Below are 15,411 nucleotides of genomic sequence, written 5' to 3' on the forward strand. Positions count from 1 at the left end.
AGAAACAACATAGAACACAAGGTCTCCTGCTTTTTATACCCAAGCCATTAACTTCACTGCCGTAAACATTGAATCTGCTTTCAGGGTATAAACTGAACCTCAATAAAAGTAAGTTTTTCCTCTTAAGTAGTAAAGCAAGTATGTTAGACTTCACTAACTTGCCCTTAAGGGTTGAAAAAACAAACAAACAAACAAAAAAACCCTTAAAAACAACAACAACAACAACAAAAAAACAAACAAACACACAAAGGCACCAAAAAAACCCAAAAAACAAGAATTTGGTTACACTGCTAAACCAACTGAAGCGGTCCCTCACCCACTGGACACCACTTTCTAAGCACGTTATTAAAAATGACTATTTTACCCCAATTTTTAAAATGTATTTATTTATTTATTTTTATACCTCTTCCAGGCTCAACCCATTTTTATTTCTAAGATTTTTTTCCCAATGTGTTGCATTCTGTTTTGTCACCTTACACATGGCAAGGTAAACACCCAAGACCAATCTTCAAAAACCTAAAACTGAAGGGGGGGCTTGCACTTCAACAATTTTTGTTTTTATTATTGGGCCGCTAACATAAGATGTCTGGTGCTTTTGTATTTCGACCCCACTCAGAGTGGCTATCCTGACTGGGTGACTATGGAACTACACAACAACAACAGTACATCTTTACTGGCTGTACTTGGTTCTCCACTTTCATCCTCTTCATTCAACTCCATTTTCAACTCTGTGGTGAAACACTCATTGGAAATATGGGGCAAGTTTAGGAAATACTTTAACCTCGACCTTTAAGTTGAGCTCACTGAGACTCAAACTCGTCCGAGATTTTTAGCATATGCACTTACGATATCATTTTGAACCTGCTACATCACCTTGGTCTTTAGTTATTGCAATGACAAGAGTTTCAGAAAACTTGACCTCTGATCTTCACCGTGAGGTCAAGGTCACTAAGAGGGTGTGGAAGTGACACCCACTCTTAGTGGGCGGGGTAGAAAGAGTGGGGTAAAAATGACAACACTTTTAATTTTACAGGGTGAGTCCATCTGAAATCAACCAAGCCTTTTGCTTGTCCAAGTTGCATAAAAACTAGATGGTAGAAAATGTGAACATTTACAATGATTGCTGTCAAAAACATTTTCATGTTAAAAAACAGTTTTACATGCTTTAGTTTACAGTACTGTGAAACTGTCTCCATTTGTTTTTTGCAATTTAAAATGATTGAAACTGGTTTGATGGACCATTTTTCAAAAAATATACATCTTGAAAACTATTTGAAAAATGAATCTGAAATTTCACAGCACTCATTATAGATGTCCAAACTTTGGTCTCTAGAAACTGTGTGCAAATTGGAGGTCGAGCAGGACATTTTCTAAAACTTGACTGAAGATGGAATGACCTTTGTGTAAAGCCAGGCCAAATCTTCAGACATTCAAGTCTCATGTAAAGTTGACACGTGTGAAACATGAGTGCTCGACAGTCTCAAGCCAACAGCTGTAGTGTGCATGGAGGTTTTCTTACAGGGTTTAGGAGGACGGTGAGGAAGAGCTCTCCCCCTCTGATGCTCTTGTCCAGCTCTTTTGAACCTCCTGGGTATTCATTATAGAAGATTGTATGGGTGAATAGACCACACGTTTGTCTGGGCAATACCTGAAATGAACAAATATGGCATTAAATATTGGGGATATATACATAATTTCCTTAGGGATTAATAAAGTATTCTGATTGGTCAATCATCTAAGTAAGGAAACCCCAAAAAGTTGATTCTGTTCCTCTGCGTTCTCAGCATCATGTGTTTTTAGTGGGAAACTTTTTCACTTATCCAAGTGTAGCCACAGCTGCTCCTTTCACATAAATGGCCAACTGCAAGCAATGGAGGTCATTTATAAGAGATGTCTCCACCCTCAATAACAGGACCAACCTCAACACTGACCAAGTATGTCTTGCTCTTGTAATTTTGTCTTTAATCTATATTTCAAATATAGGAATAACAGTTTTGGAGGAGTCAAGGAGGCCATTTACGTGAAAAGAGAAAAACCATCTGTGAACCAAAGAGGGGGCCTAAGGGTGCATCTTTCTCCATCTAACAATGGTTTGATTGGAGCCTTTCCCCAGCTCTCTGTGAATGGTACTGATGGATAATATGAAACTGTCATGAAAAGCAGCATTTCCATAATTATGAAACAATCATGAAACTAAGTGAAAAGCCCATTGTAAGGCAATGATGGTAGTCTTGTGACAGTACTTACCTGCAGTAAGCCGAGACTGAAAGTGTCACTTGGACAAATGAAACTTATCCAAAGAGAATTAACTTTTTGGGATTTGGTATCTAGCACTGCGTCTACAGTTTTCACAGTCATTTTACAAGCTGACTTTCTAGCTATTGACTTTGAAAATCTGTTTCAGTGTAATCACGGCAAATTGTTATTAGTTACCATTAAGCCAGCAAAAAACCTCTTGCCAACACTCAGAGCCTTAAGAAATACTACAGACTTCACTGATACAACATTCAAAATATAACATCTTAACAGATCGCTTGTCCTTTTTTAACACAAGTCTTCAAAAGTGTTTTCTAGACAAAAAGAACTGCTGATCTGCTTTTCTAGTACAAATTTCACATCACATCATCTTGGCTGAAAGATGTGTTTGTGTGAAGAAAATTACATGTGTTATTAAAGAACAAAGACTATGGACTGACCTGGATGCCATTGTGGATGAAGCCACGTCGATATCGAGCTGGCCTTAGATGAGGGTATTCTTCTGTACTGGTCACCTTGATTCCCCACACAGATTTCCAGGCTTCATATAGCTGGCTGTGAACTGGATAAACCCCAGAGTGGTGTGGAGCTACTGCATAGCCCATATCTATTGGGATGCCATGCTCCTGGAGAGAGAATGGTACAATAAGAATAAGAGGTAGCTGTAGCTCAGGAGGTAGAGCTACTGATCGGAAGGTTGGTGGTTCGATCCCTGGCTCACCCAGTCTTCATGCTAAATATCCTTGGGCAAGATACTAACCCCAAGTTGCTCTCTGATGAATCCATCGAAGTATGAATGTAGAGCTGGGCGATAGAACGATAACGATATGTATTGTGAAATAACTTTTTCTCGATAGAAAAATTAAGCTATTGCGATAGACCTCATCTCTCTTGTCCTCTTAAAAAAAAAAAAAAAAGAACAGCCAATCCAAATTAAGTAGCGCAGAGCCGAACCAATCACAGCCGCAGCGTCACGTCACGTGACTTGTTACGTACAACACAAGTGCCAAGGCGCACATGTGTATTTGTTTTTGCAGCCGGGCTGCCCAGGTAATGAAGGAAATGAGTTTGCCGACTAGAGAAAAATCAACCGAGAGCGTGAGCGAAGGTTACCGAAGAAAAAACCGATGATGGTTCCAATGCCGGAGAGATTGTCGAAGGGAAGGGCCATAGAAGTTCCGTAGTGTGAAGGTATTTCGGCTATTTCAAGTCTGACAAAAAACAGAGTAGCGCGCACTGTAAATTGTGCCGAAAGCAAGTCTGGAAATACAATAAACCAGTGCATGCTCAATCTCTGACTGAAAGCGCTAATTCGTCATTCGGCTTTTGTCAGACTAAAGTAACTGTTTGAAAAGCTAAGCTATACAACAAGGAGAGATCGAGAATTTCCTTTTAGTTCTCAGTTTATTTGATATTGACAAAAGTTAGTCAATTTTGTCTGTTCTTCTGTAAACAAACTAAGATTTATTTTTAGAATTAATATTTTGTTTCTAAGTGGAATTGACAATTTAGTAGTCTGTTTTGTTTGTTCTATTTGAAACTTAAACGCTTTAGCGGCTGCCTTTTGTGTAGTTTGCAATATTTGCCTTTATTTATCTGAAAAAGTCTCATGTTCCTTAAGTACATCTACCCTGTTGAACTTATTATGGGAAATAAATATTTAAATCAAAACAAGCTGCTGAATATTTCACATTTCACTTGTGAGCAACGGCACATTTAAATCTTACAAATATAGTTATTTGGCTTATATCGTGATATAATTGTTATTGCCAGAAATGAAAAAAAAACTATCGTGATATGAAAAAATCTTATATCGCCCAGCTCTATATGAATGTTAGCCAGAAAGCACTTCAAGTATAGAGGAAAGCGCTTGTGTGAATGAGTGAATGTGGCATGTTGTATAAAGAGCTTTGAGCACTCCGGGCGAGTAGAAAAGCAAAGCGCTATGTAAGAAACAGAATGCATTTACCAGTAAGAAGACAGCATATGGAGTTAGCAGGTGACAGACAGGTAGAAACAGATGTAGTCAAGTAAAAAAAAAAAAGGAGAAAAAAAAAAAAAAAAAAAGTAAATGACTGATTCATATATAGCACTTTTTTACTCTCCTGGAGCATTCAAAGCACTTTATACAACATGCCACATTCACTCATTCACACAAGCGCTTTCCTCTATACTTCAAGTGCTTTAGTATCTTGCCCAGGGATATGTGGGATAACGCTTGGGGCAGCCAGGGATCAAACCACCAACCTTCTGATCAGTAGCTGACCTGTTCTAGCTCCTGAGCTACAGCCCCACACAGAGGCAAGCAGATACAGTGAACTTAGTCAGACCAAGTCACGATTTTTACAATGTTTTAGATACGAAAAGAAAAAAAAGAAAAGAAAAAAAAAGGGAAAACCAGCTGTGACTTGTACTGTTAAGTACTTTGAGTGGTCAGTATGATGAGAAGAATGTTATATAAATGCTTTATAATACAGTCTACACGCCTTTAGATACCAGAGTTGCACCAAAATCCAAAAACCATGTACAGTGGTGTAAGAAAGTGTTTGCCCCCTTTCCGATTTGTGTGTTTGTCACACTTAAATGTTTCAGTTAAAACAAATTGAAATATAAGACAAAGATAACAAGTAAGACCAAAATGCAGTTTATAAATGAAGGAGTTTATGCCATGATCCAAGGAAACTCACGAACAAATGAGAAACAAAGTAACCGAGAGCTCTCAGTCTGTAAAAGGTTATAAAGCCATTTCTAAAGCTGTGGGACTCCATTATACTCCAGCTTTGGCAAATCAGATCACTCCTCCTTCAACATCACAGACTGGGAAGTCTTCCAGTCTGCCGCTGACAACAACATCAGCAATTACGCTGAGTACGTAACAGACTTTATCCACAAATGCATTAATGATGTTGTACTGAGGGCTAATGTACGAACTAACCCCAACCAGAAGCTGTGGGTTAACGGAGAGGTCTGTGCAGCATTCAGAGCGCGGACCGCAGCCTTTAAATCTGGGAGACCCAGGTGAATACAAAATATCCCAGTATATGCTCAGAAAAGAAATAAAGACGGCCAAGGGACAGTACAAAGAAAAGGTGGAACTCTGCTGCAGCAACTCCAACAGCATGAACATGTGGAGAGGTCTGAAGACCATCACAGACTACAAGGGAAACAGCGGCAGAGTGAGGGAGGTAACCGCTTCTCTACCTGATGAGCTCAACACCTTTTATGAACGCTTTGATAAACATCTATTTCAGGAGCTTTTGCTGGAAGAGGACAGCTGCCCTCTTCAGATATCTCAGGCAGTCGGGTGTGAATACTTCAGGAAAGTAAACACTCAGAAAGCTCCTGGACCAGACAACACTCCAGGTCGGGTTTTCAAAGCATGTGCCCACAAGCTGGCAGATGTCTTCACAGACATTTCCAACCTTTCCCTGCTCCAGTCTGCTGTCCCAAAATGTTTTAAGAGGACCACCATCATCCCTGTCCCTAAGAAAACTACTGTGAGCTGCCTAAATGCCTATCGCCCAGCAGCACTCACCTCCATTGCTACGAAGCGCTTTGAGCGTATAGTCAAAGCTCACATCACATCTTTAATCCCTGCTTCACTTGATCCGCTCCAGTTTGCCTACAACAGATCTATAGAGGATGCAATAGCAATTTCCCTCCCCCACCTGGACCAGAAAAAAAAAAGAAAAAAGACATGCGTGCGGATGCTGTTCATTAACTATAGCTCCACCTTCAACACCATCATACCATCCAGACATGTCATGAAACTCCGTGACCTGAACATCAGCTCTTCCCTGCACAGCTGGATACTGGGCTTCCTGACAGACAGACCTCAGGTGGTTCGGATCAGCAGCATCACCGCATCCACACTTACACTCAGCACAGGTGCCCCCCAGGGATGTGTGCCCTGCTGTACACCCTGTTCACCCACAACTGTACAGCAACACACAGCTCCAACACCATCATCAAATTTGCAGATGACACCACGATCATCACCTGCATTTCTGATGGAGATGAGACGGCACACAGGGCAGAGGTGAGAGCCCTGACATCATGGTGCCGCGACAACAACCTGCTGCTTAACGTCAGCAAAACCAAGGAGCTCTGTGTGGATTACAGGAGACTGCAGAGAGGAGGCCACACCCACATAGAAGGAGCAGAGGTGGAGAGAGTCAGCTGCTTCAGATTCCTAGGCATCAACATCACCGAGGATCTGAGTTTGTCACACCATGTTGGTGACCTGAGATCAGCACGGCGCATCACCAGGACTGAATTGCCAGCCATGCAGGATCTCTATAGACATCACTGCATGAGGAAGCGGATCCTCTGATCCCAGCCACCCCAGCCACAGACGTTTCACACTCCTGCCGCCCGGCAGGCAGTACAGAAGCATTCAGACCCGCACGAGCAGACACAGAGACTGTTTCTAGCCACAAGCCATCAGGCTTCTGAACTGTTGACATTCTGCACACACCATTACACACTCACTACAACTATTGGACTCTATATACTGTCACTGTAACCATTTTAAATCCTTACTGCACAATTTTACACAAACTGTAAATACCAAACAATTGTTTCAAATTTTCTTAATATTTAAAAATAATAAAATACTAAAGTATTATTTTATTATTATTATTGTTATTGTCCTTCTTTAATATACCTGTACACTTTCCATATGTACATGTAAAGCTGAGGGACACAAGCCTAAGAATTTTATTACAGGTAAATGTTGTTAAACTGTTTATCTGTATATGACAATAAAACTTGAAAACCCACTCCCCGACTCTCGCTCTGGCTCACGCTTCATGTTCTTTGCTTCAGAGTATATTTCACTTGCTGTTTATTAATAAAGTCTTCTTAGAAAACCTAGTCTTGTGCCTCCATCTGAAGTTGCATTCGGGTCCACTTTCACGCTCGGGGCATCCTTAGCAGCAACATGTTACGGCAGCATCGGCCAAACCAGTTATTAGGTTTAGGGAGCAATCGTTTCGCCCACACACACAGTTCCATGTAGATATGGATTTTTTCCCCCTTAATAATCAAAACCTTCATTTAGAACCTGCATTTTGTGTTTAGTTGTGTTATCTTGTCATATAATCAAATGTTTGATCTGAAATATACGCAGAAAAACATTTTCTGCCTCGTTCTTGAAGTTAGCTTGAGACTTCAACTGTTTCTCAATTTTAAAGAAAATTAACTGTCTCTAAAATTATTACTACTTATTACATCAGACAACAGCACGTCTATTTAAATTTTTTTTCAAAAGTTGAGTACATTTACAATCAATGAACAATAGCACTTAAGTTCATTTTTCCTGGACAAAGACAGAATCAACCAGGATCTTGCAGCATGTGACATTAGAGACGGCTCACGTGTCTGAAGTAAAGTAAATGAGTCACACTGTCCGATACTGTCTGTATAAACCTGTGGATGCGTCCTCATATCTACATGCTGGATGTTGCTTTCCTAATCAAAGCAGCTGTCAAAATTATGTACAGGTGAACATGTTTATAGTTTTGACTGGTACCATCTAACTGGTAAGGTAAGAAAATTTACAAAATGCATTTAGAAAAGTCACTTGACATGCTCACAAATACTGCTATATCATGTAAAATTAGACGTGACCACTGCTGCAGTGAAGAATATTCACTGAAATGTGAAGTGACATGTCAAAATGACAGAACGGTGTCAGTGTAACCGATCAGAGTCCTTCTCACAGCCTCTAAGGATAGTTCTGTTATGGTGACTGCTCTCTTTACAGCAGTTAAAAACACAAGAAGGAATAAACCAAGTTAAAACACAAAGTGATGCACCTGCGGAATTGTTTTCAAAACTGCAGCATCTCCCTCTCTGTAATCTGCTGTATTTTTGTTTTTGTTTTATTGCAGGAAATCAAGCTTCTTCACTGTCTAGGGCAAATACCTCAGAAACCTCCCACTGATATTGCGAGACTGCCCAGTGTAATAATGTTGCCCACCTGAGCAAAGACCTTGTTGAGTCTCATCTGCTCAGCCAGAACGCTGACATTGTGGAAGAGGTGAGGCTGCATGTGGCTCCACATGTGAGGAAACCACCAGAAGTCCATCCTGTGTTGCAGCAGCATGTCATCTCCCTGATCCTCTTCATCAGTGCCTGAATACAAACAAGCAGGTGCACACACAGCATAATTTACATGACCTGATCTGCACTGAATTCACTTTTATCTAGGAAGAGAAAGTGTATGAGATGAGCTTGCCCTGAAACCCAGAATGAACAATCAATGTTTTAGTCAATGCCTAGTGTTTTAAAGTCACAGTAGCATTGCCCCCCTCTGACCACCAAATTCTAAATATTTGTGCCAAATATTTCCCTCAAAGTTTAAGACATTTCACATTCACAGGAAAGGGACTGAAAAATGAATGAAAGCATCCAGTCAGTGCTGCTGATCGCGCAGCAGCGACGCTAACAAAGGAAACCAGTTCTTCCAAACAGACTTTACAGCATCTGTTTTAACCTGCACAGATCAAAACTATACTCGGTAATGTTTCGAGCAGCAAGCTGCACTGATGAAATTATATGAGGCTGTTTTTACACATGAACGTTAGGTCAGGATACAGTGGGTAAAATAAGTATTGAACATATCACCAATTTTCTGAGTGAATATATTTTAAAAGGTGCTATTGACATGAAATTCTCAACAGATGTACAATGCATGCAATCCACACATGCAAGCTTTAGTTCTTTCCATAGATTTTTAACTGGATTCAGGTCAGGCCTGGCCATTATTGCAGCTTTATTTTCGTTTCCTTGGCTGTGTGTTTGGGATCACTGCCCTGCTGAAATGTCCATCTTCGTTTCATTTTCATCATCTGGGCAGATGGCAGCAGATTTTACTCGAGAATGTATCTGTACATTTTTCCTATTCATCCTTCCTTCAATTATATGAAGCACATCAGTGCCGTATGCTGACAAACAGCCCCACACCATGAGGTTCCCACCTCCAAACACAGGTATGGTGTTTGTGGGGTGATACGTAGTGCCTTTTGACCCCCGTATCCAAGAGAATCTCAAACTATATTTTCACAGTATTTCACAGGCTTGTGTAAATGTTTTTCAGCAAACTATAAACACGCCTAAACATGCCTTTTCTTCAGCATCAGAGTTGTGTATGGTGAGAGTGCATACAGGCCATGGTGGTTGCATTACTTATTGTTTTCTTGGAAATAATTGTACAGGCCGCTTCCAGGTGGTCATCAACTCTTTCAGCTGGTACTGTGATTTTCCATGCCTTTCACACCTCCCTTTCTTCATGTGTTGAATACTTCTTCCTTTCTCATAATTTATGAACCATCTATGGTTTAATGTCTGGATTGGATGCGTTGTTACCGACATCTGGTAAAAAGGTTCATGTTAATAGCACTGCGGCAGGTCTCTGGCCAGCTGCAGTGAGCTCATGAGACGGTGTCAGGCTGGCAGTGGGGACAGGTGTTTATGAGGGGACTAATGACTCCCTCTCTTTATATAGTAACGGAGGAGACCGGCGAGGAGTGTGCGCTGTGGAGGAAACTGCAGGAACTCCAGGCTTCAAGTTGTGCCGAAATAAAAAAAAGAGAGCTTGTGATCAAAATAAAGCAACAAAAAACACGTCAAATACGCACAGTGTTGGTCCAGTCTTTCTACAAGCAGCTTTAGAAATATTTTTACTTGTTGACATGTTGAACACTTTAACCGCTGTATGTTCCACATTTGTACTTTTCCACATGTAGCACAGCAGGAAATGAGTGACCTTCTGAATACACTGAGGGGTCACTACACCAGCACAGAACACAAGTTTCCATTTTCACCTGCATGTTTGAATAGAGCGCTCTAAAGAAGTTCATGGCTGTTGTGCATGTAGAAAAACAGAAAGGTTATGCATACCTGTGTGATAGAACTTTCCCGAAAACCCCAAGTTAAAGGTGAAATTTGGGACCAGTGCTCGCAGTTTGTTTTGTGTGTTGAGCAATGCCTGTAAAAGGATGACACATTTTAACCGTTGCTAATTACAAAAATCAAGCCTTACTAACAGAATCTAACCTGAAGGATGAAATTTGACAAAGAGCAGAAATGCAACACAATGGGTGAAACACTGGTCCATCCTTGTAATATGAAATAATCAGTCAAATGGATAGAGTCAAACATTTATCCAACCCACCACCTACAATTACATTAGATTCAACAATTCCAGTTAGTTACAAATAAATGAAACCTAAAGAGGCAGTGAAAGGTGGAACCTGAAACATTTCAAACTCTACTGTAGGGCTGTTCGATATAACGATATATATCGGATGACGATATAAAAACGTCTATCGTTTCATTTTACGCTATCGTTTGTTTCGTGGTGTCGCAAAATAAACTGTTTACCGCAATATTTTTTCATCATTTTGATGGTCACTGTAGTGGCTATATTAATTTCTTGAAGTTCTCTCTTTCTCTTATATTTAATATAACCACACTACAGACGGACAAGCGCTTGGTTTTATGCGTTGTCGTTAGCAACAACGACAGTAAAACCACCGCATGTCCGCTTGTTTATTTTCCACATAAACCTTTCACAATAAAGCTCAAGATCCTGTTGAGACTTTTCAAAATAAACTGAATCACGTGAAAGAGTATGCAGAGTGTTTACGGATGAGAAGCAAAAAAGAGCCGTCAGGTGCTAAAAAATAAACCTTAGACTCAAACGTTAGAACAGGCTTTTCCCCGCAGCACGCCGTGTAATAAATACTCACAAAGGAAACGGCGGCCGTTACAACTTATGTCTAAAAATGTATCGTTTCACGCATCGGTTAAAACACTCGACTCCAGGTACATGACGCCCAGCTGGAAACACTTCACGCAAGTCGAGCTGCCCGAGATTCACAGAATTTACAGAAAATGTTACATTTTTGTGATTTATATCATTATCGGACGATAGATGTCTTAATATCGGGATATGAGATTTTGGTCATATCGCACAGCCCTACTCTACTGCATGTCTCCTTGTTTCTGCGGGTCAAGCTTTAATGAGCTTTAGAAAAACAAATGTGGTCAATCCTCAGTGAAGGGTTTAAAAGATCAAAATTATTCAAAAATCAATCACTCAAAGATGGCGGCAGCTTTAAATATATTGTCCAGGATTGGCTTCCTCATTTTTCCATTAAATAGTCAGCAATGAATCAAATGTTAAGATTCAAAAACACCACTGAAAGTTTGTCTGAAATGTGATATAGACTTGATTGGTTTCAGTTTTTTAGTAACAATTTTAACATTTTAGTACTGAAATAGAATTTTTTTTGTGTTTTTTTTATCCGTAGGCAGTGCTAGTGTCATAATATCAAAAAAAACAATTTTGCAGGTGAATTTTTATATGAAGTCTACTTTTTACCAAACTTTAAACAGAATACTATTAACAAGCAAATCATTTTTTGATCTTAGCTACATTAATAGTTCTAGTAACACTTATTTTTTAACTTTAAATCTCTCGGGTTTTTTCAACAACAATCAAGATGAAACTCCAACGATCAGACGATCCTCTATGAACACTGAAACATAACTGGATGTCAACAACTCAATCAACCGCACAGCACACAGTGTGATATTTCAGGTTTGTAAATACTATCACACTACCACAGTCTAGATTCAATTGAAATGCATACTTTTAATTGAAAAGGGTTTAACAAAAGTATTGCAAAGATGTTTTTAATATAGATACAGCCATTTTTAGACACAGACGCATATTCAGATGCTCAAAATTAATTGGAGAATTGACTGAAACAGTTTCATGGCCAGATGTTTCCTTATTATTCCATGGCAAATTAAGCAGATAAAAGAACTGGAAATTATTCCAACTGCTGAACTTATATTAGTTATATTTTAAATTGAATGCTCAGCATGAGGTCAAATAGAGTTTGATGCAAATTAAAGAGGCCATTAGGACAGGGTATTGTCCCAGATTTCAACAACTGATTCAATTCTGATTCATAAAGTCCTGATTCAACTCAATCCTGTGCTGGAAGCAAAACAGCCAAAATAAGAGAAAATTTATGTCAATTTTTTTTCAAACATGAAACGTAGTTTTACTCTTCTTTTGCTGCTGGTTCAATGAATTCTGGTCGGAGAGTGACAAAACCTGCAGTTTCAGAATCTGTGAGATGTCCACTTTAGCACCCGACGGTGTGAACGATCGCACTTTGTGTTTACATTTTTGCGGAGTCCATTCACCTGCTCTTTAAGGCAGCTGTTGGAGTACTTTTGTGTGCTCTTACCTGAGATTTTGGCATTTCTGGAAAACAACCATTTATATTAAAAAATTTATTTTCACGATTTAAGAATCGATATCAGATTATTCAAATTAAATTAAATTTGAATTGGGAAATTGATTTTTCTAAATCCTAGAGGCCATCACTGGAATGAACAAACAAATCTACCCTATAAGGTAAAGTTTCCACAGCCGAAAGTCTCCACAGTGCAGTGACAACAAGGGCGTAGATTTGGTTTTGGCATTGGTGGAGACGGATGATTCAACCACCGAACCCTGCCCTGTTTCTTATTCTTTCACTTTTCTCTTTGCTTCTTGATAAAAAAAAAAGGAGAAATATACTGCCTACATATGCTATTCTACATGCTTTTAAACCATTTAAAATTACAATTCATAGTTTTATATGTGAATTATATAATGTTAAATTACTATTAAACAAATGACTGATATATATATATATACACACACACAAAAAAAACCTTGAATTTTACAGTGTTTACTTATCGGATAAAATAAGTTAATTGTCACTGTTATTATTGTCCAAATTCAGAGGCTGCGTCCACCTGAGGACCCGGCCTTCGCGGTCTAAGTGGGCCGGGTCCTCTGAAAGCCGGGTAGACCGGAAATGAGCGACTGTGAAATTGGGGGGTCTAGCCTTCAGAATTACGTCACCTCTGCCGTCTGCTCCTTGCTGTCTAAAATATAACAGGACACTGGCGTAGATTCTCGACCATCTCACACTTCTGTTTAATCAGTTGTCTGTTTGACGTTTATTCAGCTGTGTGAAAACCCCAGAGGAACCCTCCCGAGGGATTAATAAAGTTTTATTTAATCTAATCTAATCTAATAACTTTAATCTCAGCCAAACCGATTAACTCACGAACAAATAAAACACAGAAAAAGGCCAAACAATAACATGTTTAAGTTATTTGAAGTTTACACAGCTACATTCTCGCCTGAAAATATGTTAAAAGTTTATTTTGCGACCCAGAAAGATTAATAAGAGTAATATTAAAACTAAGTAAATGCAGTAGTAGCAGCTATTGTTGGAAACTTGGCTACAAACTCGTGGTTTGGGAACAGCTGTGTGAAGGACCAAAAAGCTCTCCAGAGAGTGATCCGTACAGCAGAACGCTGCTGCAGGATTGCTCTCCCCCCGCTTCAGGACACCTACACCAGGAGATGCCGGACTAGAGCAGCGCAGATACTGAAGGACCCGTCCCATCCTGGCAACAAACTGTTCCAACTTCTACAATCTGGTAGAAGGTTCCGCATCATCCGGGCAAGGACAGAGAGACTCAAGAGGAGCTTCTATCCCCAAGCCATCCGGGCCCTAAACCAACCCCCCCCCACAGACACACACACACACACACACCCGCCCTCTCACATCATCTATAACTGACTGAGACAGGACTCTCTTCCAGACACTCTAAACCCACCGGCACAATGTACATTTCAAATTCCTTTAACTTTAAATATGTTTATATAGTCTATTCTGTAAAATAGTCAGATGTCTATTCTTATTAATGTACAGAATTCACCTGCTTGCTGCTACTACTGCACATTCACCCAATGTATATACTAATATATATATATATATACTAATATATATATATATATATATATATATATATATATATATATATATATATATATATATATATATATATATATATATATATATATATATATATATATATATATATATACATATATAATGTTCTTCCTCTACCCCCCTCCTTTTTGCACATGTCGAGGAGCGTGTCAGGATACATTTCACTGTGTGTTATACTTGTATAACTATGCATGTGACAAATAAAGAACCTTGAACCTTGAACCTTGAACTGGAATTGGCTGGGCCAATCTGGGATATGGTTTTTCAATTTTGTTGTCCGGGTGGAAAATTGGAAGAAATTCGGGAGAATGGTGGCTCCGGGAGATTTTCGGGAGGGGCACTGAAATTCGGGATTCTCCCGGAACAATCGGGAGGGTTGGCATGTATGGCCTAGCATAGCCTGTAACGTTATTATGACGGACACATTTTATGAGTGAACTTGACTTTAAGTGACTTACAGGTTTCTTTGAAAAATACTTTCTTATATCCAGGTTCTTCCTTTTTGCTGCCGTCCTCCTCTCCTCCTTGCAGGTCCTCGCAGCGCAGGCTTGCCGCTGCTAAAACTAAACAGAGCTCGCTGAAAGGCACAGCCAATCACACTGGCCATATTTGTCACATGAGGTAGGACTCCAGTAGAGAACGTAATTTAACTCTTTCTGCACCGCTGGGTGAATGAGACGTTGACAGATCGTTTTTTTTCTCTTTCTATCGGGCTTGTTTTTCTTTACTCGAAGAGATCAAATTATTGGTGGGGAGAATTCAATAATCGCTGGATATTGGTGGGGACATGTTCCTTCCGTCCATACCAAATCTACGCCCTTGAGTGACAAAAACCAAAAAAACAAACAAATAGAAATTTTGGGCACTGGGGCCCAGAGGGACTCATGGATGTGGAATTCTTTTCATGGCTAAGAAGAACTCATTCACAATTAATCTAGGGAAGTTATGCCTACCTCAAGAGTGTTCCTATCATTGTCAGAGCAGTGTACCGATCGGTACCCAATAGCGCGGCTTTTCATTTTCTGCTTTCTGTTTTAACTTCAGTGAGACTTGGTGATGTCTAAGGAGACTGCAAAGAATTTTCATCTGAGCATTAAAAATAATCCATATACATAAAATTACTTAGAAACCTCTGAAATGGGATACTGTGCATAAAAATGGATATAATTCCTAAACAGTTAATGCAATGTATTTGTTAAACCCCTTGAATTAAAGGTGACATTCTACACTTTAATCACATCTTGATTGTTTGACTTAAAATCAACTTTGGTGGTGT

The 15,411-nt window shown here is 39.5% G+C and overlaps 1 protein-coding gene across 1 annotated transcript in view; it reads right to left on the reverse strand.

The window, feature by feature from the left end:
- LOC134640086 (bifunctional heparan sulfate N-deacetylase/N-sulfotransferase 2-like) overlaps window positions 1-15,411 on the reverse strand; it is a 33,487-nt gene that overhangs the window by 9,476 nt on the left and 8,600 nt on the right. Inside the window, exons 4-7 of the mRNA XM_063491680.1 lie at window positions 10,162-10,249; window positions 8,240-8,394; window positions 2,697-2,882; window positions 1,520-1,648 (exon numbers count right to left, since the gene is read on the reverse strand). Coding sequence (XP_063347750.1) covers window positions 1,520-1,648; window positions 2,697-2,882; window positions 8,240-8,394; window positions 10,162-10,249 — 558 coding nt within the window. The remainder of the gene's footprint in view (window positions 1-1,519; window positions 1,649-2,696; window positions 2,883-8,239; window positions 8,395-10,161; window positions 10,250-15,411) is intronic.

Source organism: Pelmatolapia mariae, linkage group LG13 (genome assembly GCF_036321145.2).
Source record: "Pelmatolapia mariae isolate MD_Pm_ZW linkage group LG13, Pm_UMD_F_2, whole genome shotgun sequence".
Classification (NCBI taxonomy): domain Eukaryota; kingdom Metazoa; phylum Chordata; class Actinopteri; order Cichliformes; family Cichlidae; genus Pelmatolapia; species Pelmatolapia mariae.